We start from the raw sequence: 27,464 nt of genomic DNA, 5'->3' as shown, positions 1-27,464 counted from the left end.
CTAATCATAGAATATGAATATTTAATCAAAAATTTAAAAACAAATTTGAGTCATAACATCCAAGGAGTATTTACTTAACTATATTATTATTTGACCTTTAGTTCTATGCAAAGAAGACCGTTGCACCTACCCTTAATACCACTCTAAAGTCATGCAAGGTCATTCAGCCAAGGCTTTAAAAAGCAAAGCAATAAAACTAACTTTTAGAGTGGCATTGCCCCAAAAAAGTACTATTTTCTTGACTTACGTAACTATAACCCCTTTGTACATCACCTTTATATTAAAAATAAAAATATTTTTTTTGAAAACAACTTTTTTAACCCTGAGTTTGTTTACCTGAAGCACACATGATCCAACTGTTCGTATTATTTATTCAACTTGAAATACAGGGGTTACATTTTAACTTCTTGATTGATCCATTTCTTACGGAAAAACATTTTAAAAAAATCATAAAGAAAAATAGCAAGTGTAAAAGAAACACTGGTTTCCACCAAGATGTCTGCAAAATGGATTTCTTTTCTTCTAATAGTACCACTGATGTGTTACTTTAGCTCTGGACATGGTGGGAAAGTATTGGTGTTGCCTGTGGATTATAGCCACTGGATCAATGTCAAGACAATGCTGGATGAACTTGTCCAGAGAAGCCATGAGGTGACCGTTCTGCTACCAGCTGCCTCAATTTTTATTGAACCCAACAAATCACCTACTATTAAATTTGAGATTTATGCTACATCTTTGAGTAAGAGTGATCTGGAAGATCTTTTCCAAAGGTTTCTCCACCAAGTTATATATGGAATTTCACAAGAACCATTTTGGATATATTATTCCAAACTGCAAAGTCTCTTCAGGACTTATTCTGATGCTGTGGAACAACTGTGCAAAGATCTAGTTTTGAACAAGGAACTTATGACAAAACTACAAAAGTCTAGGTTCGATGTCATTCTTGCAGATGCCATGGTTCCCTGTGGAGAACTGCTGGCTGAGCTACTAAAGCTCCCTTTTGTGTACACTCTCCGCTTCTTGCCTGGCTACACTTATGAGAAGTACAGTGGGGGGCTTCCAGTCCCTCCTTCCTATGTGCCTTTAGTCCTGTCTGAACTAACTGATCAAATGACTTTCATGGAGAGAGTGAAGAACATGATGTTTCTGCTTTATTCTGACTTTGGGTTTGAAATATTCACCGTGGAGAGATGGGATCAATTTTACAGTGAAGTTCTAGGTAAGCTGAATCTTTTTCCTGCTTAATCCTAATCACCAGATCCCTTTGAAGGTAAGCTTATGTATGTAATATAAAATCAGAAGACTAAGGTATTATGAAATGAAGAATGTAAGATATAACAAAAGGAATGAGCTAAATTAAGAGTGAACATAAATCTATATTTTAAGAATTTATCATTTCTAACCGTGACTTACATATATATATATATGTATATACACATAACTAGTTAATACTATTAATCTCCTAGCCTCTAACTTCTGCAGCTGTCACCACAAATTCAGTTATAGTCGCAAAACCCTTAGTATTCCATTGGACAATCACAAATCATGGGAAATGCTTGCTAAACTTTAGAAAGCAGTCTGAGTTTCCATGAGAAAGCTGTTTCAGAAAGAACAGTAGGATAAATTCTGGAGGTCAAAAAAGTTCTCAATCAATTTATATTTGCTACTTTTATGGTTTTGAGAAAATATAACATATAAAATATAATGAAATATAGACATATTTCTTTTGTCAAAATATAGTAACTAAATATCTTGCCCACATTATACCAATTAATTTCAGAAGTCACCTACTACATGGCAGATACAATATACTTATTACCCAGCTTTTTATCATCTCTGCTTTATTCAGGGAGACCCACCACATTATCTGAAACAATGGGAAAAGCTGACATCTGGCTCATTCGAACCTATTGGGATATTGAATTCCCGCGTCCACTCTTACCAAACTTTGAATTTGTGGGAGGACTCCACTGCAAACCTGCCAAACCTCTGCCTAAGGTAAATTTACCCTATTGGCTGTATTGCTTTGCTCTGCACATTTGTTGGAACTGACAACAGCCAAGTGTCTATATCATTGAGAGAAATACAAGAAGTGAGACAAAGTATCCTACTGATTATGGATTCATGCATTTCTATACCATCACAACTCTCTGTGTAATGGCAAAAGAGGATGATGCCTGGGATTCTGAGAATATGCTCACTTAAGTTTGAGCCTTCATTATACAATTCATAAGAAAGGATGAATCATTCCTTGAAAGAATATTTACTAAAGGATAATAATATATCAGAGGTAAGTGTGGGATAGGTTGAGACATAAAGTTTCTGAACAACACAAACATTCCACTTACAGAGACTGTAACAAGTAATAAATATTCTGTGAAAGGTGTTATAGAAAACAATGTTAAGGAAACATCTATCAGAGATCACAGAAAATATCTTAGAATCCTTGATCAATAAGAATAGTACCTGAACAGTATGCCAGATTAGGTGAAGGTAGGAGTGGAGGAAGAAGACATTTAGTAAACAAAGGCAGAAATAGAAGGGCAATTCCAACTCTAAGTTTAGCAGGAAGAAGATGAATAAAGAGGCAGATGATCCATTGGTCCAAACTCCTAATAATTTTCTGGCTCAAACTTACTAACTCTAGCATCATATTCTTTGTTGTTGTTGTTGTGGGGCTTGAACTCAGGGCCTGGATACTGTCCTTGAGCTCTTTTGCTCAAGGCTAGTGCTTTGCCACTTTGAACCACAGCACTCCTTCTGGTTTTCTGGTGGTTCATTGGAGATCAGGGCCTCGTGTACTTTCCTGTCTGTCTGGCTTCTGCCACATCTCAGCCTCCTGCGTAGTTAGGATAACAGGCAAGAGCCATCAGGGCCCAGCAATAGTCACTTTTTAAGTAAAGCATTTGATCACATGCTTCACATTACTGTACCATAGAAATGTGGATCACATGATAAAGGATTTTGTCAGAATTATTAGCTGATCTTCCATAGTCATGTGGAGCATGATAAAGAAAAACCCTATAAAAGTGATGTATGTAATTGTCAATATGCATCTTCTAGCAAGATGGAGATTCATGCAAGAAAGTATATAGAGAGAAGCCATATGTTTGTGATAGACATAGATTTCTTCAAGCTAACACACTGACCCAACATGTAACCTAACATATGTAACACCTGTGGGGGGAAAAACACGTGACTTTAGTTCTGATTCCACTTTTTCACAAAAACATACAGGTGAAAAACCATGCATTCATGATATTTGTAGGCAAAAAATTGTTTCCTAAGGAAACCACAATGAACACTTTCAAACACTTTCAGGAGAAACCATTTTCAGCAAATTGTGTGATTGTGTGGAAATTCTTATACAGCATTATTAAAATTTTAAACAAGTACAAAAACAAAGGTTCATGCTGGTGCAGATAAAAGTCCATGGATCCCAGTGTGGAGGATCATTCTTGTAATGAACAAGTTTCCTTTGTTAGAAACTGTACATGTGAAACTTTTGAGAGGCCTCTTCCACTAGCTCTTCCACTTAGAACTGAGGGCAGCTCCATCCTTCTCCCCATCACAGATGGTAGACATGATGTCAACTATGAAGGAGTATTTAAAACCTCAGTTGATTCTTTACAATTACACTGCCTTTGTAAAGAATGGAGCATTACCAAGATATCTTTGGTAATGTGCATATATTTGTACTGCACTGCATTCACTTGAAAAAAAAAGAAATGAATAAAACCTTATCATTATCCATAGACTAGCTCAATTAACAGGATTTTCCTAAGTACATGTAATAAAAAATCACCTTGTTAAATTATTTTATTAAACATCTTAAACCATATAGCCTTAGTTTATATTTATTATGAGGTGCCAAATAATAAAAAATAGTATCAGTACATTTGTAGGAAGAATATACAAATATTGAAAATTACTATATGTTTCATATGTATACTTGGTTAAATAAAGACCAGAATGGATGCCTACACTTGTGAGCCAGAGAACCCCTACATGAATTATAAGTAAAAATAAAACAAAATTTTATATAATTTTCACTCATATAATATTTGTTAATACTTTTCAGAGTTTTCTTATACTGAGTTTTTTAATATTCTTACTAAAGACTATTACAATTAAGAAATGACTAGTCCATGACACCAATTGGCAAAAAGAGATTTTCTTACAAATTGGAGTATAGGGAAGATTTTCAAAGAGACAGAAAAAATATACTAAGCAGGAAGACAATGTACAGAATGCAACTGGTAATCAGAATCACACAGTATTTGAATGTATCAAAATTCTAGGAATAGTGCAGTGGTTTTAATCTAGATCTATTTCCATCCATTTAAGTTTATCCTTTTAAATTTTTTATTTTTATTTTTCTGTACATTTGTTTTATACTAAAAGATAATATTAAATAGACCATCTTATGATGTCTTTTTTTACACATAGGGAGAGCAAATGATAAAATGGAATGGGAGAAAAGATGAGTTTACAAATTTTGCAAAATATGTAGAAACTTTTGCCTCTTCTGTCATTCTTTTGTGGGTGGCTGAATTTACTAACATGTGAGATATACAGAATTTGAGATATGCAAAATTATTCTTATTTATGAAGACATAACTTTTTAAATTGGCATTGAGTGGAAATTGCAAAGCAGATATTTCTCAAACATTTCAAGTCTTCTCAGGAGCTTCTTAACATGGGTGTGAGTAACTCAGCAAATGGACCAGTTCTCCACTGGAAAAATATAGAGGACCAGTCTCACTAGTGAGAAAGAGATCCCCATGGAACACAGGGAGGAAGTGGTTGAGAGTCCTTCAAACTCATTGGATTTGAAAATTAATTTTATAGCATGGTTTAGAGACAAAACACAACACATGTAAATAATTCAAAAAAATGTCTTTACACAAATCTGTATCGTTCTAATAAAATGAAAAGGTGACTGGGTCATGCATAGCTCTTATGGCAAATGGCAGTATTATTGGGAATAGTGCATATAAAATCCAAGTTCCATTTCCATCTTCTAAATGTCATTGATTGTGTGTGTGTGTGTGCGTGCACGCACACACATTTGCCAGTACTGGAGCTTGAACTCTGGGCCTTGTGATCTTGCTTCACTTTTTTGCTCAAAGCTGGTGCTCTACCATTTGAGCCATACTTCCACTTTGAGCTTTTTATCTAGAATTCAGAGTCTCAAAGACTTTTCTGCTCACCCTAACTTTGAATCAGGATTTTGGCTTTGAACCAGACATAAAGACATGAAAACATCCATGCATATTTATACAAACATGCATAAGAGAATCCATTTATGTCATGCTACATGACATCTTCCTAATAAAATGGACAATAAATTCAATTAAAAATTACTCTAATTATGCTTGGTAATGCTTGATTTTTATACTTTACTGCTGTTTTTTTTTCCGTCTTGTTTTTCTGTGTCTATTGCAGGGCTTGAACTCAGGGCCCATATGCTGTTCTTGAGCTTTTGGGTTCAAGGCTAGCACTCTACTACTTTGTGCCACAGCTCCACTTCCAGTTTGGGGGGGTAGTTAATTGGAGATAAAAGTCTTATGGACCTTCTTGTCCAGTCTTGCATGGAACCATTATCCTCAGATCTCAACCTCCAAAGTAGCTAGGATTACAGGCATCAGACACCAGTGCCTGATTGCCTTTAGAGTTTTGACAGTCTTTTAAAATGTTTTCTGTGTTGTTGCTCTTTTGTAACCAAACAAGTACTTTCTTCACAGGAAATGGAAGACTTTGTCCAGAGCTCTGGAGACGACGGTGTTGTGGTGTTTTCTCTGGGGTCAATGGTCAGTAACATGACAGAAGAGAGGGCCAATGTGATTGCATCAGCGCTAGCACAGATTACACAAAAGGTGAGAGCTTAGTGCCCTATTCTAAACACTAAAAGATTTGAGTACAGACGTAGATTGTTGGATTGACTCTGGTGGGATAGCCCCTAACTAGCAAGCACGAGACCCTAAATTCAAAGCTAGTTCTGCCAAAAAATAGTAAAAACGTAAATTGTTACAAGGCTTCCAATGCATCTTATGAATATCTCTACTGCTGAATCACACATTCAGTCTTTTTTCCCACTATTGTTTTTTAAGTATAATTTTATTGTTATTTTAAGGCAATATACAGAGGGGTTACCACTACATAAGCCAGAAAATGAATAGAATTCTTTTTGGATAATGTCACCCCTTCCTTCACTTTTCACTAGTTATTTTGACATAGACTAGCTTCTTGTCCTGGCCTTTTTCTAGATTATGATCCACATACTTTATGCTTTCCATGTTATCTGGCATATAGAATGTGAATTTCTGTTTAATTGGAAGTTTCATCAATTATGTAGGAACTTTGACTTTTCAGTCAAAAAAAAAAAAGATATTTTCTGTAACAACAGGTTGTATGGAAATTTCAAGGCAAGAAACCAGATACCTTAGGATCCAACACTGTCTTGTACAAATGGATTCCCCAGAATGACCTTCTTGGTAAGAGTCTGGAAAGTAACCAGTGAAATGCATGAGAAACATCTGCACAATCATGTAATAAATCATTCAACGGGAAACAAGTTCACTGAATATTTATTATGTCAAAATTGTAAAGTAAAAGGATAAACTTATAAACATTCTCATGTTAGTGTGTATAATTATACTCTCTATGGGAAGAACAGAAAGGTCTTTAAGGTATAATTGCCTCTCCCAGCATTTTTGAAGCAGTTTTTTGATTGTCTCTTTGTCTCATTTTCCTAAAGCTTTCCTTATTATTCCCCTATTGCATCTCAGCCACTATTGAAAAAATAATATCTTCTCTTATATGACGAGAGACTTTCCTTTCTGTTGAAACTAATCTATAAACATTATCATGCAGTGTCAACATCATTCCTGATGACAAGTAGTCTGTGTTTTCTGATACTTCAGCTCCATTACCATGCTGCTTTCTGCTGCCTGGAACACCTTTTGTATCAGAATCAATGATGTCATTATGTCTGCAGGGAAAATGCCCTACGATGACCCCCAAATCTGTTTTTATGAATGGACACAAGCTGCCTCGTCTGCTCTTGCCAATCTACTTTTCATTATTCAACTCTCAAGTCACACAATATTTCTACCATGAAGTCTGTTCATGATCCTCTAAGGGATTTAAGTGCTTCTTGTAAGATTCAAAGCAATTTCAATGTAATTTCATGGCCATAATGATTTACAAATTACTGGCCCCTTTAAGGCCTCATAACACTCATTTCTCACTGAGTTCATAAGATTTATAATAAATACTTTTGACGAAATTCACCCGATTGTAGGTCATCCAAAAACGAAGGCTTTCATAACCCATGGTGGAACCAATGGCATCTATGAGGCAATCTATCACGGGATTCCTATGGTGGGAATGCCTCTGTTTGGGGATCAGCCTGATAACATTGTTCACATGGTGGCCAAAGGAGCAGCTGTTAGAGTGAACTTCAACACAATGACAAAGTCAGACCTTCTCAATGCCTTGGATGCAGTTATTTACGACCCTTTGTAAGTATAACTATATTCATTATAAAGGAATGTTTATAAAGGAATTCTTGTCATTCATATGTACGAATTTCAAACTTTTTGGAAGGCAAAATCTGCTTTTATTTTCAACAAGAAAGTCATTGGTAATAGCCTTTGATACCATAAATTAATTGGAGAATCAGTGCAATAATATCTAAGTATACTAAAAAAGTTAGAGGCAAGGCTGGGAATGTGACTCAGTGGTAGAGTGCTTGCTCAGAAGGCCCTAGGTTCCATTCCTCAGCACCACATAAGCAGAAAAAGCCAGGAGTGGTCCTGTGGTTTAAGTAGAGCTCTAGCCTTGAGCTGAAGGGTTCAGGGACAGTGCTCAGGCCCAGAGTTCTGGCCCCAACCAACCAAAAAAAAAACAAAAACAAAAAGTTAGAGGCATTTGTCTACTGTAATAAGAACATTACTTTTTAAATATACATTTTAACTTATGCAAAAATTATGAGTGACTTGAACACAAATGAAAATACGTTAATTTTATACTTCTGAAACTACAAATAACCTTTTGCTTAAATATTCATTCATTAATAATATTTATAGATTTGAATAATGACTGATACACACTATGAAATTTATCCAAAACTTTCTGGGCACTGGGCACTCATGCCTGTAATCCTAGCAACACAGCAGGCTGAGATATGAGGATTTTGGTTCAAACACAGCCCCAGAAGGAAAGTCCATGAGACTCTTATCTGCAACTAATCACAAGAAAACTAGAGTGGCACTGTTATTCAAAGTAGTAGAGCACTAGCCTTGAGTACAAAAGCTCAGAGACAGTGCCCAGGCCCTAAGTTCAAGCCCCACAGCTGACCAAAAACCAAACAAGTGTGTGTGTGTATGTGTGTGTGTGTGTGTGTATGTGTACACATACATATATAACAAACTTATTTACTTCAGAAAACATAAAAATATATTATAAACTAAGTATAATAAAATAAATAATATAATTCAATGGTGTTTTATCACATAATAAAGGTAACATGGCCTTACAACAATTTCTCATGTTTAGGTTGCTATGCTGAAATGAGCAAGAAAAATACCCTGATCATTGATATTTATGTGAAGTGCTCTGTAATGAGATGAAAGAAAGCCTTACGATATTGGAAGGAAGATTACGAAAGAAAAGGAAGACAGTAACTTATACCCCAAAAAGAAGTTAAGTAGTGGTTCAACGTACAGCAGGAAGTCAGGCACTGGTGACTCCTGCCTGTAATCCTAGTCACTCAGGAAGCTGAGATCTGATGATCTCAATTCAAAGCCAGCCTGGGCAGTACAGTCCTCAAGACTTTCCAATTAACCACCAAAAATCCATAAGTGGAGCTGTGGCTCAAGTGGTAGAGAACTAATGTTGGTTTAAAGAGCTCAGAAATGCCAGGCATGCAGCTTGCAGGAGGCTGAGCTCTGAGGTTCAAAGCCAGCCAGTGCAGGAAAATAGGTGAGACTCTTATCTCCAATTAGCCACCAGAAAACCGGAAGTGGTGCTGTGGCTCAAGAGGTAGAGCACTCGTCTTTGAGCTGAAGAGCTGAGGGACAGTGCCCAGGCCCAGAGTTGAAGCCCCACAACTGACAAAAAAAAAAAGAAAAGAAAAGAAAGAAGCTCAGAAATAGTGCCTAGACCCTGAGTTCAAGCCCCCGGATTGGAAGAAGAAAATAAGCACCGCAGAAAGACAAACATCATGTCAGGAAATAAGCATAGAGCGCAGTTACAGTTGAAAATAATGCCAGCTGTGATCATTTAAAATTATTGTATTTGAGCTGGGTGTCAGTGGTTCACACCTGTAATCCTAGATACTCAGGAGGTTCAGATCTGAGGATCATGGTTCAAAGCTAGCCAGGGCAAGAAAGTCCATGAGTCTATTATCTCCAATAAGCCACCAGAGAAACTGAAGTGGTGCTGTGGCTCAAGTGGTAGAGTGCTAGCCTTGAATTGAACTGCTCAGGGACAGCACCCAGGCCCAGAGTTCAAGCCCCATGACTGACATACACATACACACACACACACACACACACACACTCTCTCTCTCTCTCTCTCTCTCTCTCTCTCTCTCTCTCTCTCTCTCTCTCTCTCTCTCTCTCTCTCTCCAGGGAAACAATTGACTTTTTCTGATGAGAAATTTATGGATATTTTGAGCAAGGAAACCTAGTTTAAGCACTGCCATTAAAAAATATCATTCTGGAAACTAGGTAGAAAATAAAAATAGAGGGCAGGAAAGAAGAGTAGAAACTATGAGATTGTTAAGAGGCATTTTATTCATCATGACATAGTTCTTTAAGTGCTTCAAGACAGTTGTCCTCAACTTGTAATTTTACTGTTTCCTTAATTAAACTTCGAATCTGTCATTATCATTCCCTCTGATGGAAAATTTCACCTTTCCCTTCTGACCTTCCTCATACAAATTCAAAATTTGATCAATCAAATTTTCAAATAAAAAACAGAACACTGTATGTGAACAAAAGCAGTATCTGTGTGTAGGAATGCGGGTGTGGAGAGGTGGGGGTGGGGTGTGCATATGTGCATGCACCAATACTGGAGCTTGAACTCAGGATCTTGCCCTCCCTCTCACTTAGTTGTTTGTTTTTTTTTTTTTAACTAAAGGCTTATGCTGTTGAATCTGAGAAACAACTCATTTCCAGCTTTTTTTCTCGTTATTTGGAGATATATCACAGGAACTTTTCTGCCTGGGCTAGTATCAAACTGTGATCATCAGCTGTCAGCCTTTTAAGAAGTTAAGATTACAAATCTGAGTTTCCAGCACCCAGCACATGATATTCATTTTATAATAATGCTAATGTTGAATCAATCATTTCTAGGATACTTCTGAACAATTTTCACTGAGTATATACGCTTAGGCAAATTGTCCTCCTTTTCATGCTGGTGTTTATGCTTCTTTAGCTATAAAGAGAATGCGATGAGGTTATCAAGAATTCACCATGATCAGCCAGTGAAGCCTCTGGATCGAGCTGTCTTCTAGGTGGAGTTTGTCATGCGCCACAAAGGAGCCAAACACCTTCGCCCGGCTGTCCATGACCTCAACTGGTTCCAGTACCACTCTCTGGATGTGATTGGCTTCCTGCTGGCCTGTGTGGCAACTGCCATCTTCATCTTCATGAGGTGCTGCCTTTTTTGTTGCCAGAAGTTTCCTGAAAGTGGAAGAAAGAAGAAAAGGGAGTGATTTGAGCATGGAATTGAAGTTTCCTAAACTTATTGTGTCAAACCAAATTTTGTTCTCAGGAATTTGACTGCTTATTTAAACATGCAATATTCTCGGTCCAAAGGCAAACAATGTTGCCAAAAATAAAAATATACCCACATGCATTTATGTTGAACGTTCTTAAAAGTCATGTTATCTGCCACAAAATTTACTCAACTTACTGCTAAAAAAAAACCTAGAGATTATGACAAGAAACTCATTCTTGTAAAAGAGTTACAATCCATGTGATTCTGAGCTAACTTTTGAGCAATATAATGTAGAATAAACATTTCAAATAAAATGGAATCACAGTGTTTTGCCTAGCCATTCTACATTTAGGAATCACTCAGGCAGGAATAGTGTTATAGGAACCTATTCATGCAGAAGATAATCTCTCTAGAATTTAAATGGCTGCCATTCAATAAACACTTAAAAGTTATAGGTTATCATTGTAACAAGTTGAACATTTCTTCATGTATCTATTGGCTGTTCTTACTTCACAGGGTGGTTGTTTCTTTGGGGATTTGTTTTTAGGGGATTTAATTATTTGACCTCTAAGTACATTTTAGATATGAGGCCCTTATCTGTTTTATGGCTAGTGAAGAGCTTCTCCTGATCTGTGAGCTTTCTATTTAACTTGTTAGCTATGTCCTTTAACATGAAGAAGCTCTGCAGTTTAATGAAATCCTATTTAATATCCTTTTATTAACCTTTCTTTGATTTGTTCTGTTTTTGGTCTTGATTATGAAAGTTTTGACCTGTGCCAAGGAGCCCTAGTGGTTCCCCTGTTTCTTTAGTAATATTTTCAGGTATCTGCTTTTACCTTGAAGTCTTTGATCCATTGGTTCTGGTGCAGGGTGATATATAAGGATCTAACTTCAGTTTTCTACATATGTATAGCCAATTCTGCACCATTTGTTGAGGTTGTCTTCCTTCCATTCTGTTTTTTGGCTCCCTTATTAGGTGACCATAAGTCTGTGGGTTCATTTCTCGGTCTTTAGTTCTATTGCAGTGGTCCTCTGGCCTGTTCTTGGGTCATCTGGTTTTATTTCTATGGCTTTTTAGAAAAGTTTGAAGTTTGATATTCCTCCAGCACTGTTCTTCCTGCTAAAGATTCTTTTTGCTATTCAGGGTCTTTTATTATTCCATATGAAATTTTGGATTGCTTCTTCTATCTCATTAAAGAATGGTTCTGGGATATTAATGGGTATTGCACTGAATTTGTAGATAGCCTTTGACTGTATTCCATTTTCACAATGTTAATCCTCCCAATCCAGGAGTATGGAGGGTTTTGAGAAGCAGTTTTTAAATTGAAGTTTTCATTTTAAGTACCTACATTAAAAAGGAGGAAATGTTGCTTCACTCTAGAGTGAAATTTACACCTTTAAATGTCCATATTTAAAAAGACAAATGGTGTATTTTTTCATATATAATCAGCGTAGTAAACCACATAAGTATAATCAAGAATAAGAATCATATGATTATTGCAATCAATAAAGAATGGGGCTTTGACAAAATACAACATTTTGATATTAAAAAAAAACTTTCCAGAAATTAGGACTAGAAGGAATGAAACTTAACATAATAAGGGACACATATGACAAACTGATAGCTAGCATCATACTAAAGAGGAAAAATTGGAACAAGGGTATACACTCTCTACTCTTGTTCATCAGACTATTTGAATTTCTAGTCTGGACAATAAGACAAAAGAAGGAAAAGAAGGAGTCCAAATAGGGAAGGATGAAGTCAAACTGACCCTATTTGCAAATGATATTATCATATACTTTAAGGACCCTAAATACTACATCCAAACTCTTAGAGCTGATTTTTTTTAAAAAAAGACCTTTAGAAACATAGGAGGATACAAAATCAATATATAAAAATAAATAGCTTCTTTGTAGAATAGGAAATTAGGAAAACAACTCCATCCACAATACTGTATATATCCGTGTGAATATGCATATATACATATAATAGTAGTAAACTTAACCTGCAAGATGAAGGACCTCTATAATGAAAACTATAAATCACTGAAGAAATTGAAGAAGATGAGAAATTGGAAAGGCCGCCAATGTTCGTGCTGTTGTAGGACTAAAATTGTGCAAATGTTGATACTGCCAAAGGCAGTCTACAGATTTACTGAACCATACATCAAAATAGGATATTAGACACAATACCAAACTTGAAATTTTAGTGCAAAGCAATACTAACAAAAACAACAACTTGGAACTGGCACAAAAACAAACATAAAGAGCAATGGAACCGATTAGAAGACCCAGAAATAGACCCACACACCTAAAGCCAACTGAATTTTTTTTTTTACAAAGGAGACAAAATTGCATGGTGGAAAAATAAAATAACTTCTTCAACAAATGGTGCTGGGGTAAATACATATTCATATACAGAAGGCTGAAACTAGATGTCTCTCTCTTACCTTTTACAAAGATCAATTCAAACTATATCATAGACCTTAATATAAGATTAAACCTTGAAAGAACTACAAAAAGAGTAGACAGAACACTAGAATGTGCTTGCATAAATGAACATTCCTGAATATAACTTTAGGGTCTCCACAAATAAGAAAATTGACAGATGGTTTGCATCAGGCTGAAAATCTTCTGCACTCTGAAGGCCAGTCATTAAGCTAAAAAGAAAGCCTACAAAACTGGAGATCTATGCTAAGCTTACATCCAACAAAGGACTAATAACCAGAACTTAAAATATGAGGAGCTAATAACCAGGAGCTTAAAATATGATACCCTCAAAAAGAGTAATATTCCAGTTAATAGATGGGCAAAAGAGATAGACATGCCTGTGAGGAACAAATACAAATAGCCAGTGAATAGATGAAAAAATGCCTACCAGCCTTGGTCACATTGGAAATGCACAACAAGATAACATGGAGAATCCATCACACTCTAATCAAAATGGCCACCATCACAAGTAAACACACCCACACAAAACACACCCACACATACACTAACTCAGAATCCAACAAAATAAACACTTGATAGGTGGGCTTGAGAGGTAAAGAAGAGGGTAGACAAATGCAAAGAGAAAGAGGGCAGAGAATACAACCACAATATTCAATGCATGTCTTACAAAAGTAAAAAACTGGAGAGGCGTTGGGTTAGGATGGATGAGGAAGAATGATGAAGGGGGTGATCTTCACCAAAATGCATTGTATTCATACACTGAAATGGATTCTGTCAGTGGTGACTACTCTATACAACGATGAAACGATGATAAAAACCTAACTAAAAATAGTTCATCCAATGGCAATAAAAATACAAAAAATGCAATGACACCAAGTGCTTGTGAGGATGTGGGAGAATGGAACTTTAGTACAGTGTTGGTGAGAATGTAAGGTAGTGTGACCACTATGAAGATTTCCCAAAGAACTAAAAATAGAATGCTGTTCCATTCCTCTAGAGCATTTGTCTGATAGATTGCAAGACAGAATACAATAAAGGCAATTACACACACCCGTATTCATTGTAGCTCCATTCATAATACAGTGATGGAAAAGTGATTTGTATATATGAATGTGTGTATTGTACATGTATACACAAGTGTGTGCATATGCACTTATGCTTATGTGTGTATATATTGTGTATATATATACACACATACATGTATATGTATACACACACAAAGTAAGAAATGAGGATGATAGTGGAGGAAACTAGTACAACTGAAAAACAGACTACTCAAAGATTAAAAATAGTTGTACTGCCAGGCAACGTGACTCATGGTTATAATCCTTGCTACTCAGAGACTGAGATATGAGGACAGAGATTTGAAGCCAGCCCAGGGAGAAAAAACTCATGACTCTTGAAATAGGAATCTTAACATCAAAAGAGTCTCAATTAAACACCAAAAAATAAGAGTCTAAATTAAACACCAAAAAGCTGGAAGTATAGTTGTGGCTCAAGAGATAGCCTTGAGCAAGAAATCTCAGGGACAGTGCCCAGGACCTCCCTTCAAGCACTAGCACAAGCACACACACACACACACACACACACACACACACACACATACTGTGTGTGTATCTATGTAAAACTGGTATATGAATGTTATTAAGTAGCCTCATTAAATAGTGGTCAAAAGTTGAGAACAAAACAAATACCAATTTACTTAAGAATAAATAAATGTAGCCTATCTGTGCTATAAAATATAATTTGAAATTATAAGGAACAAACTTAAATACCTACTATAAGGGAGAAAACATTTTTTTATGGTTATGGGGCCTGAAACTCTGGGCCTGGGCACTGTCCCTCAGCTCTTCAGCTCAAGGTTAGCATTCTACCACTTGAGCCACAACTCTACTTTCAGTATTTGGATGGTTAGTTGGAGATAAGAGTGCAAAGGAGGAGCATACAAAGCAACAAAGAAAAAATCTTATAAATGTGTTAGAAACAATTGCATGAAAGAAAAAACATTTGAATACATATCTTAGGGTTCATATCTCTAACATCAATTTATCTGACCTTTTCTATAACCCCTGCTTTCATTGTATTTGATGTTGGTATAATTTGTGGAGGGGAAGGGGAAAAACAAATCATTTAAATAGGGATACAGGTGGACCCATTGCAACAATGAGATGTACAAGTCGATATGTCGAAAACGAACTTTACAACTTTGGTGGGTGGGGGGGAGGATTGGGGATGAAGGGATGGGAAGGGGAAACAAAGGAGGAAGCTACAATGCTTGATAAGAAATGTACTCGTTATCTTGCCCATGTAATTGTAACCCCTCTGTACGGTATTTTCACAATAAAAAAAAAAAAAGAATGCAAAGGACTTCCTTCCCCAGGCTGGCTTTGGACCACAACTCTCAGATCTCAGTCTCTTGAATAACCAGGGTTACAAGCATGAGCCACTGGCACCCTGCAACCTATGGCATTAATGTTAAAAAATAATTATAGGGGAAAACCTATTGAATAATGAATGCATAGCAAAAATTCTGATTTAAAGGTTTGGGATTGTATTTCTAGTTTTATGTCTAGAAAAGTACATTATAAAGGAATGACTCTTTTACTATCATTCTCAAAACTGTTGTAAAATCATTAACATATCATAGCTGCATTGTTCATGTTATATCATCAATCTTAACTGCAAAAAAGCACCTGCATTCAAGAGCAACATTACACACATTCTCATAAACAGGAGGTTTTCTATTTCCTGACCTTTTCACTTTGCCTCCAGATATGAGTACTGGTATAAGTATTTACTTTGGTGGGTACAAGTTATATTTTAACTAGTTGATGATTTCTCCTTGAATAGGAGCAAGAGCCTGAAAACACACTCTGAAAGGAAACATTGTATTATTACAGAATGGCTTCCAAAGTGACTACAGTTCTGCTCTTGCTGCAGCTGAGTGGTTTCTTTGTTTCTGGGAAATGTGGGAAAGTGTTGGTGTGGCCAATGGAATACAGCCATTGGATCAATTTGAAGATAATATTGGATGAGCTTGTGGTAAGGGGTCATGAGGTGACTGTTCTGGTATCTTCAACTTCTACTTTCTTTGAGGTCAACAAACCATCTCATATTAAATTTGAGACCTATCCTTCATCAATAAGCAGTGAGGAGATAGAAAAGTTATTCCTGGAATCACTCAGAAAATGGATTTATGAGCTGCCAAAGCTGCCATTTTGGACATATTTTTCCACGTTGCAAGAACTTACATGGGAAGATTCTGCTTATTTTGAGATTCTCTGCAAAGATGTAGCTTTGAACAAGAAACTTATGACAAAACTACAAGAATCCAGGTTTGATGTCGTTCTCGCAGATGCCTTTGTTCCCTGTGGTGACCTGCTGGCTGAACTACTAAACCTTCCCTTGGTGTACACTCACCGCTTCTTTCCTGGATACACATATGAAAAATACATGGGAGGACTTCCAGTCCCTCCTTCTTATGTGCCTATCATTGAGACAGAACTCAGTGATCGAATGACATTCATGGAGAGGGTGAAAAACATGCTATACGTGATTTATTTTGACTTTTGGTTCCAAGCATTTAATGAGAAGAAGTTGAATCAGCTTTATAGTGAAGTTCTAGGTGAGTCCTATTCTCAGTTGCTCCCATAAAGTTCTAAATTTTCTTGGTCTTTGAAGAAAGAATGTCAGATCAGATGAATTTCTCTTTGATGAAGGAATTTATCTTTAATGATGATAGAAATACACAAAAGCTTTTCTATCCAATGCAAAACATGTCTAGAAAAGTGTCAGAAAGCTCTGGTAACATTTGAACAGGATACTTCAGGAAGCATACTATGCCCCCAAAAGTAAATTGCTGAGGGTTTCTCTACACAATCTTGTATCTGCCTTACTATTTTTACTGGTCTTTAAAATCAGTAATTTCTAATTTCATTAAACCTCTTGATGAAGGTATACATGTACAGGTTAAAGACAACACATACTTGCAGCAAGATTATCTACATACCATTGAAGGCTTTTTTTTCCTTGTGTAGATCAGTTTTCTCACTTAGAAATTAATTTTTTCACTTTATCTAAATAATTCCTTCACAAGAAAGAGATAGTATCTTTATATTAGATATAGTAAACCTATAATTTTGGATTTTTAGTGATTTTTTTCTGCCTTCACTCAGAGTTTATTTACTTATTCATATTGAAATAGCCATAATGTAGACAGCACTGGTATGTAGACAGACTCACACCTGAAAATCCACTCACAAGGCTGAGAACTGAAAATCATGGTTCAGCCAGCCAAGACAGCAAAGAGTATGAGCCTTTTATTTCCAAATGATTACTAAAAAGCCAGCAGTAGAACTGTGGGTCCACGATAGAGTACTAGGCTGAGCACAAAAGCTCCAGGATCATGCTAGTCCCTGAGTTCTAGACCCAAGACCAAGGCATGTGTGTGTATGTGCGTGTGTGTGCGCACGTGTGTGTGTATGTGTGTGTGTGCGTGCACGCCCCCCCCCACATCATAATATTGAAGTATAGGCATACAAATTATTAGGTTATTTTAAACTATGAATCTCTACTAAAAATTAAGAGTAAATGTAAGTCTTCCCATATTCTAAAACTTTCCTACCCCTTATTCATAAATATAGTTATAAATTACTAGATGCTGTAAACTATTTATGTGAAATAAATGTAGTAGAAATCCAAATAAAAGGAATAGAAATATAGCCATACTCAAAACCTCTCAGTTTAAGCCTAGGACTGTGGCTTAATGGTATATTGCTTGCTTAGCATGCCTAAAGTCCTGGGTTCAATTCTTCAGTACCACATAAACAGAAAAAGCTGAAAGTGGCACTGTGGCTTAAGTGGTAGACTGCTGGCCTTGAGCAAAAGATGCTCAGAAACGGTGCCCAGGCTCTGAATTCAAGCCCCAGGATTGGAAGAAAAAGGACAAAAAAATAATAATAAAAACCCTCTGGGTTCACTAGAAAACTAAAAGACAAGGTTCCAGATTCTTATAGGGCAAAATATATTAAGATTTACTAGCAAAGGTATTTCCCATAAGTATTATGGTCAACAGGTAATGTCATGCAAATCTATGTTAAGATTTGTGCCTTACTATCTAGGCTGGCTCATTGTGATAGCTATTTACAGTTGTGAAATACTAGGTGAGTTACAGATGTAGTGCAGACAACATCTACAAGCTGCAGTCTTTTAGTCTGAAAGTCTTTTCTGACTTTCCTGCATCTGCACACATATATATGAGCCACACATGAAAAGTATGTATGTATAGATAATACATACACCTATCCATATACACATATTTGTATTATGAAAAGACTCTTGAACACATTTCAGAATATTATTGAAGGTCCTTTGAGAAGAGTATCTCACATTCATATCCACCTGACAATTTTCTCATACTCTATTCTTTTGGTCTTCTTTTACCCTTTCAGGTAGACCTACAACATTATTTGAGACAATGGGGAAAGCTGATATATGGCTCATTCGAACCTACTGGGATATTGAATTCCCTCGCCCACTCTTACCAAATTTTGAATTTGTGGGAGGACTCCACTGCAAACCTGCCAAACCTCTGCCTAAGGTAAATATCTTCCTGTTAATTTGCCTCTGTTTTTATTCAATTTCAACAGGATGATTCTATTTTATTCATTTACATTGCTTGTCTCAAAGACAGAGTCATAGGAAGTGATAAATAGAAATTCTTACAAACATCGTTGTGATGGTATAGACATTTTCCTTACAGAATTAAAGAGAAAACTGTTGAGCTTTGGAAGTAAGATCAAGGTATTCATCATTCAATTCATAAGAAAACAACATTACATTGAAATGTGGTAAGAATCTATAGAGACACAAAGTGGGTAGTGTCTCTGCCCCAAATACCATAAATTCTATTTCAAAAGATAGACTGTGAAAATGTTCTATCAAGAAAAGACCACATGTGTTTCTTATCTACCTTAAGACTATGTGGGACCCTAGAAAATTTCCAGAGGGAATATAGGTTCCCTCACCATAGTACAGAGGAAATGTGTGCTATACATGTAATAAATAGCACAATTTTTCATATTTATTGAACACCTGATAACTTATCCTACTTACCCGCCCTTAGGTTGAGATATTTTCAAGTTTTCCATAAGCATGTAGAATGATATTCTTAATAAACAAGAGAATCTTACACAATTTATTTAACATCATAATTTTATGTTACAAAGAAAAAGCAAAAAGTGTATGGCACCATGAAATGCTCTCATGAGACCTGCTCTATTTTCCAATTTATAGTAACATAAATGTGACCTTATTCAGAGTTACAATCATTTATGAAAGAATATTTGACTATTTGGGCATCATTGGCTCACACCTGTAATCCAACCTACTCAGGAGACTGAGATCTGAGGATCATGGTTCAAAACCAGCCAGGGCAGGAGTCCATGAGACTCTTATCTCCAATTAATCACCAGAAAACCGCAAGTGGTGCTGCACTCAAAGTAGTAGAGCATGAGCCTAAAGCAGGAGAACTCAGGAACAGTGCCTAGGCCCAAAATTCAAGATCTATGACAGAAAAAAGAAAAAAAGTACTGAAAACGGTATAGATTACTCACAAAATTAAAAAATAGATTCATGATTTATCAACAGGTAAGCTGAATTGATTGAAGGATCTCCATGAAGTGCTCATCCTTAAAGCAAAGAAATAGAAGCAAAATTTTGGCATCCATGAATGGATTTATAAATAAAGAATATGTTGTATACACATACAAATAAGAGGAAAAGCCTTTAAAACAGGAATTGGGACACATGAACAGACTTCCAGAACTTTGATAACCCACGAACTAAAACTAGCCAGTCAAAAAATACAAATGTTTTATTCATCTACTGAGGGGCATCTGGGTTGGTTCCATATCTTAGCTATGGTAAATAATGCTCTGATAAACATGGTTGTGCTGGCAGCTTTAGTATAGCCTTGTTTGTCATCATTTGGATATGGATCAAGAAAATGTGTTATATTTATACAATGCAATTCTGTGCCTCCATCAGAAAGAATGACATTATCTCATTTGTTAATAGAAAAACTTGGAAAAAAATTATATGTGAAGTAAGCCAGGCCCAAAGAAACATAGGTCCCATGGTTTCCCTTATTTGCAATAACTAGTATAAGTCTAGGACAAGCAGAAAAGGTCAAAAGCTATATGACTATATCAGATGATGTTAAATGAAATAAATCCCAAGATAGAGACACAACTGTTTTTTTTTTCTTTCTTGCTATTGTTTTTAATGTATTTAAAATGTACTATGGGTTTTTGTTTGTTTCCCTTGTATGTTCTTCCCCCATGGTATAACCCCTGTTGTCACTGTATTTGATTCTGCATCTTGTATATACATTCTTCTAATTTGGGGAGGGAAGGGAAATAACAAAATGTTGAAATAAGGATACAGGTTGACCCATTGTAACAATGAAATGTACACGATACTATGTTTCAAATGAACTTTACAACTTGGGGCGGGGAGAGGAGTTGGGGCTGTGGGGAAGGAAGGGATGGTAGGGGGAAAACGAAGGGGGAGGTAACAATGCTCCATAGGAAATGTACTTACTCATGTAACTATAAACTCTCTGTACAGTGTTTTTACAATAAAACATTTTTAAAAAGACAGATGTTACATGAACCTACCCAGTCTTCAAAATTATAAAAACAGAAAGAAGTATAGTAGCCAAGGGACCAAAGGAGGGTAAAAATCATTTTTTTCTTAGTTTCTACAGATTTTCAATTCTGCAATATTTTGGAGCTGGTTTGCATAATAATATGGGTAAATATGAGTAAAACTGGTGAACTATACACCCTAGAAATAGGAATGATTATAAATTTGTATTGTGTATTTTACATAAAGAGCTTCACTCTAATAATTCCTGCTAATATTGATTGGTTCTCCTTAAATTTAGTGCCAATCTTAACAATATTTTTACATTACTGCCTCTCTTTTATGATGGATCAATTTTTCTTCACAGGAAATGGAAGACTTTGTCCAGAGCTCTGGCAACAATGGTATTGTGGTGTTTTCTCTGGGGTCAATGGTAGGTAATATGACAGAAGAGAAGGCCAATGTGATTGCATCAGCGCTAGCACAGATTCCACAAAAGGTGAGAGAAAGAGTTTCAGTGAACATCTGCTTAAGGAGTCTGTTACACTGTGAAGGGTCTAATTACAAATATATCCTATGTGAAAAAAGGGCTCTCTAATACATCAATCACTGAAATCACTTTTAATACAGAAATACAAGTGGCAGGTGCTTTAGCATAACAGAATACTTTTGTGTACACATAGTGTACACGAAAAAATGCATTTAACAGGTTTAGTAAGAACCTGAACTTCTAGTTTTATTATAAGTAAATAACCCTCCCCCCCAAAAAAATCCCCAAGATCTTCCTTGTCATTTCTTTCTTTTTCTCCCAGGAGAACTAAGGACTCTGTACACAGTGAAGCTATAATCAGAATGAAGTTATATTTTAATCAGTAACTATACCAGCCCAATAAAGATAAGCAGGCACTCAAAACTGGAGATTGCATTATCCAACATCATATTCATATGTAATCTCAGCCTCATTTCTTCCCTGAATTTTGAAATAGGCTTATCCATATTGCTGGTGCTACTCTTAATAAAGAAGATCAGGACTCACCAACCCCAAGTCCACGCACTCAGCAAACCAACATGATGGAGAGAAAGAAATGTTGGCCTGCCCTGCTAGACTGGTCCTTGTTAATGTCTGAAAAAAGAAGATATATAATAAAGAGTGGAGAAGGAATCTTACCCTTATGGTGGTCCTTGAAAAAGTGGCCTCACAAGGGTCTAAGAAGTGAAATAATTTATGATCAAAGTAGTTATTCCAAGTCAGAGGCTGGTGGCTCACACCTGTGATACTAGCTACTCAGGAGGTTGAGATCTGAGGATCTCCAGCCTGGGCAGGAAAGTCAGTGAGATTCTTGTCTCCAGTTAACCACCAGGAAACTGGAAGTGGTACCATGACTTGAAGTTGTAGAGCACTAGCCTAAAGCAAAAGAGCTCAGAAACAGTGCCCAGGAACTGTGTTCAAGTCCCAAAATTGACAACACACACACACACACACACACACACACACACAAAGTAGCTATTGTCTGTGTGGTGGGATACATCTATAATCCTGGCATTTGGACCCTACCAAATAAGCCAGCTTGGGCTACATGGTGAGATCGTCTCTCAAAACAAAATTAAAAGTGATTATAAGAAAACACTAATAAATATCACTCCAATAAAAGGTTGTGAAACAAAATGAATGTGTAGTTTATAAGCACAATTTATCAATTAGAACTCTAATAACAAATGTTTTGCATGCTACTACTTGATATTTAAAAACTCATTTTGCCTAAGCGACTTAGGAAAGATCAAGAAAGTATGCTATATCTTGATAAAATAGAAAAATAAGTCCAGTGAAAAATGTATTTCTAGCACTATTTTAGTAGTTCTCATTGTTTATCATGTCTTTTCCTCATGTCCTTAGCTATCATGTAAGAGGTACTATAGAGATTATTTATTAGTCTCTTCTTAATTCTAATGCGAAGGACCTGAGATCTGACTCAAGTACTAAGAGGGTTCTTTGACAGAACAGGTTGTATGGAGATTTGATGGCAAGAAACCAGATGTCTTGGGATCCAACACTCAGCTCTACAAGTGGATCCCCCAGAATGACCTTCTTGGTAAGACCCTGGAGAATATTAAAAACACAACCTCAGCAATTGAGGAGGACAAATATTTAATAAGAAATATTTTTACAAATGGAAAACTAAAAAGAAAAAACCCTGTCTTCCTATTTATACCAGTATGGTACTTTACCATTTGAGTCATGCCTCCGTCCTACCTTTTTGCTGGTTATATTAAAGATGGAGTCTCATGATCTCTTCTTTCCAGACTGGACTTAAACCTTGATCCACTGGATCTCAGCCTCCTGAATAACTAATATTACAGGCCAGAGTTACCAGTGATGACTGTACTTATTCTGTATAGGGGGCAGTATTTCTCACAGGCACATTAAGAACAAGAATTGCCAGTTCAACCCTGCACTTGTGGCTCATGCTTGCAATCCTAGCTACTCAAGAAACTGAGATCTGAGTACTGGGTTCTAAGCCAGATCACCTTCTGAGACTCTTATCACCAATTAACAACAACAACAACAAAGCCAGAAATGAAGTGTGGCTCAAGTGGTAGAACACTAGCCTTGGCAAGGAAGCTTACAGATAGCATCCAAGGTCTGAGTTCAAACTCTAGGGAGGAGGAGAGAGAGGAGGGGAAGGAGGGGAAGGAGGGGGGAGGAGGGGAAGGAGGGGGGAGGGGGGAGCGGGGGGGGGGGGGGGAGGAGGAGGAGGAGGAGGAGGAGGAGGAGGAGGAGGAAGAACAGCAGCAGCAGCAAAAACAACTGCCATTTTATATGGTCAGAATTCCAGACATAGTTTCAGGTGTGATTAATTGTGGATCATGCCCCAGTCTTCTCTTTCTACAGTTTTGTATCTATAATCCCAGAGCTAATTCAAATGACAGTGAAACATAGAACTCTGTATTTTCTATGTAAATAAAAAATCTCTACACCATCAAATGGTGTACATTTCATGATAAAGTACAGCCTAATCTACCTCTGGTTCAATAGCACCAATAAACCACACCCTAGGCATAGTGACTAGGGCAGTGTGTCTTATTATTTTTTTCTTTTTTTGAACTCAGGACCTGGGCACTGTCGCCAAGCTTCTTTTGCTTAAGGCTAGCCCTGTACCTCTTGAGCCACAGAACCACTTCCAGCTTTTCTATTTATATGGTTCTGAGGAATCAAATCCAGGGTATCATGCTAGGCAAGCACTGCCACTAAGCCACATTCCCAGTCCCAGAGTGCCCTTGGAGTCCCAATAACTTCATTCTTGCTCCCATGCCCCCTCAGATATTTACCCATAGTACTTCTATCCAGGGTATGACTTTATGTTGTTTTTTTCCCACTCTCATAGCAAATTTGTTTTCATTCCTCAAGTCTCACCTCAGAGAGCTTTTCTATATAGTCTTACCTGTGAGTGGACTGCAGGTGTTTGTTGTTCTGAAATTTAAAAGCAATTTTACTGCACTTTTCATAATAATAACAATCTGCTAGTGGGAAAACATTTCTTTTTTCTAAGTATTCTGTTTACTATTTCTCATTTTAAGGCTAAATATTATAATTAATTATATCAGATAATATCATTATATTTATTGTATAATGCATATATTATTAATATATAAATTATATTAAATTATAAATATATTAAAGATACAGATATAAAATATAATAGATAATATAAATTACAAATATTAATGTATTAATTGTATATATAACATAATAATTATATATAATTAGTATTAATAATAATTTCCTTTCCTTTATCCCATTGTTAGGTCATTCAAAAACCAAGGCTTTCATAACTCATGGTGGCACCAATGGTGTCTATGAGGCCATCTACCATGGGATTCCTATGGTGGGCATTCCTTTGTTTGCTGATCAGCCTGATAACATTGTTCACATGAAAGCCAAAGGAGCTGCTGTTAGACTGGACTTCCACACAATGTCAAGTGCAGATTTGCTCAAAGCACTGAAGACAGTCATCAATGACCCTAGGTGAGTATAATGATTTTTTTCAATGTGGTAATATTTAAGAAATGTTCTTCTAATGAAAATAGATTACATTTATTTTTGAAATTTTCAAATGATTTAATCACTGGGAAATGTGCTTTATTCCAAAGCTGTTATTTTTAAAACTGACATTAAGATTTACTGCACATATAGTTATTCATAAAGTGGTATCATGTTTTAAAAAACTTTTACTATACATGTAATTGTAAAGAAAATAAATTTTGTAAATATCATCAACTCCACAAAAGGACAATGACTTTGAAGAACTGTGTTAAATTATTTCAGTATCTGCAATTTCTGAAACTCTTGATCTTTCTAAATTTCTAAATTATTACACCTGGTTTTAACCAAGTGTGATCAAAGCAAAAGTCAATTTTAAAAATGCACTTCTTTAATCTGGCACCAGTGGTTCACACCTATATCTTAGCTGCTTAAGAGGCTGAGATCTGAGGATCACCATTAGAAGTCAGAAAAGTCTGTGAGATTATTATCTCCAATTAACCACCAAAAAAAGCCAGAAGTATTTGTAATCACAACTTGATTTGTTAAATGGCAAATACTCTATACAACTATTAAAAGATATTTGTTTGTTTTTAAGTCAGAAGTGGAGCTGTGGCTTGAGTGGTAGAGCATTAGCCTTGAGCAAAAGGAGCTCAGGGACAGTCCCCAGGCCTTAAATTCAAGCCCCAAGATTAGAAAAAAATTCTGTCATGTGTTGTTTAAAAAGAATTATTCAAGGGGCTGGGAAGGTGGCTCAGTGGTAGAGCACTTGCCTTGCATGCTCGAGGCCCTGGGTTCGATTCCACAGCACCACATAAGCAAAAAGAAAAAAGCCGGAAGTGGCACTGTGTCTCAAGTGGTAGAGCACTAGCCTTGAGCTGAAGAGCTGAGGGACAGCGCCCAGGCCCAGAGTTCAGGCCCCATGACCGGACCCATAAAAACAAAAAAAGAATTATTCAAGTTTGGATGTGTGGCTCAGGTGGTAGAGCATCAGCCAATGAGCAAAAGTATCAGACAATGAGTTGGAGTCTTAGTCTCAGAGCAAAAAGAAAGAAAGAAAGAAGGAAGGAAGGAAGGAAAGAAGGAGAGAGAGACACAGAGAGAGAGAGAGAGAGGAAGAAAGACAGACATGTGATATGTACAATGAAATTCTACTCACCCATTAGAAATAATATTATTATATTATTTGTAGGAAAAAAGGTGGACCCAGAACTCTGAGACACAAATGGTCCATGTTTTCTCTCACATGAGGAAACTAGATCTAAACCACAACTGGATATGGTAATTTATACAGGGCTGCATGCATTTATACACAAACAGACTAAAGGAGGATACACTTAGTGGAGGGATACAAAGATGTAACTCCTCTGGACATCTAAAATACTACTTATCAAAATGAATTCCAGGAAAACAAACATGTCTTTTTGTCTTGTTGTTGTTTTTGTTTGTTGTTGTTGTCTTCTTATGGGAGGCAAAGAGGTGTCACAGGATTGGAGGAAGGGTAAACAAATGCAGTCATAGTATTCAATATACATCATGTAAAAAGTAAACTATGCAACTTATGGGCAGGGATGGGAGAAGGAAAATGGAGGAAAGTGAAAAAAAGAGGGGACATTGTCCAAGAAGCATTATACTCATTACCTGACTTATGGAATTACAACCCCTTTATACAACTCCCTAATAATAACAACAATTTAAAGACAGGATAAAAGAGAGGAAGGGGGAGAGAATTCAGTCATAATAGTTAATGCATATCCTTTGAAACTAGGAAAACTGAGGGAAGTGGATGTGTTGGGAGGGATGAGAAAAGTGTCATTGATCAAGATGCATTATAAATATAAACTCATCTGTTGAATTGAAACCCTTTTGTACAACTATTAAAAATAAGAATATTTTTATTAAAAAGGAATTTTTCAGGTTAAGTAGAAATTAGACAGTAGAGGATAGAAGAATGGAAGGTTGTACTGTAATATAATTCCTCTTCAAATACTGCATTTAGTTGTCTCAATTAAATCACTTTAAATGACTTATTAACATTTGCTTGGTTGGGAGAAAAAAATCCAAGAACATATTTTTCCATAGGACTTCCATTTTGACTTTGGAAATATTTCTCCATCTGAAAATACCACCCAACATTCACATTCTCCATGACCCAACAAAATCATGTTATTTCTATTGTTCTTCTGTATCAGTAATGCCTCTGTGGGAAATGTACATGGATCCATTTTATGATACTCTCCAAAACCTTTCATTGACTTCCTATGTTTAAGCTAGTGTTGGTATCTCTATGTTTCTCTTTTAGCTATAAAGAGAATGCAATGAGGTTATCACGAATTCACCATGATCAGCCAGTGAAGCCTCTGGATCGAGCTGTCTTCTGGATTGAGTTTGTCATGCGCCACAAGGGAGCTAAACACCTTCGTCCGGCTGTCCATGACCTCAACTGGTTCCAGTACCACTCTCTGGATGTGATTGGTTTCCTGCTGGCCTGTGTGGCAACTGTCATCTTCATCTTCATAAAGTGTTGCATGTTTTGTTGCCAGAAGTTAGGTAAAACTGGAAAGAAGAATAAAAGAGAGTAATTGTAGGTAGGTGT

The 27,464-nt window shown here is 36.4% G+C and overlaps 2 protein-coding genes and 1 long non-coding RNA gene across 3 annotated transcripts; 2 read left to right on the top strand and 1 right to left on the bottom strand.

The window, feature by feature from the left end:
- Positions 1 to 489: 489 nt before the first annotated feature.
- On the top strand, positions 490 to 10,726 carry LOC122106784 (UDP-glucuronosyltransferase 2B31-like). Its single transcript, XM_042678326.1, is given in 6 exon segments — positions 490 to 1,219; positions 1,850 to 1,998; positions 5,748 to 5,879; positions 6,410 to 6,497; positions 7,307 to 7,526; positions 10,447 to 10,726. Coding segments are annotated over 6 exon segments (1,593 nt in total). The 5' UTR covers positions 490 to 495.
- LOC122106787 lies at positions 10,615 to 22,020 on the bottom strand. The gene is made up of 3 exons (XR_006147239.1): positions 21,866 to 22,020; positions 19,797 to 19,871; positions 10,615 to 10,694 (listed from the first exon to the last, which is right to left on the bottom strand). It is a non-coding gene; the product is annotated as an uncharacterized LOC122106787 (long non-coding RNA).
- On the top strand, positions 16,051 to 27,464 carry LOC122106781 (UDP-glucuronosyltransferase 2B31-like). Its single transcript, XM_042678320.1, has 6 exons — positions 16,051 to 16,807; positions 18,633 to 18,781; positions 21,197 to 21,328; positions 22,832 to 22,919; positions 24,634 to 24,853; positions 27,171 to 27,464. Exons 1-6 carry the CDS (start codon positions 16,084 to 16,086, stop codon positions 27,448 to 27,450), a joined length of 1,593 nt encoding a protein of 530 aa, XP_042534254.1. The 5' UTR covers positions 16,051 to 16,083; the 3' UTR covers positions 27,451 to 27,464.

The sequence above is a fragment of the Dipodomys spectabilis genome, unplaced genomic scaffold (genome assembly GCF_019054845.1).
Source record: "Dipodomys spectabilis isolate Male_0828 unplaced genomic scaffold, ASM1905484v1 ptg000043l, whole genome shotgun sequence".
NCBI classification, from domain to species: domain Eukaryota; kingdom Metazoa; phylum Chordata; class Mammalia; order Rodentia; family Heteromyidae; genus Dipodomys; species Dipodomys spectabilis.
This window is presented reverse-complemented; position numbering and strand designations above follow the sequence as displayed.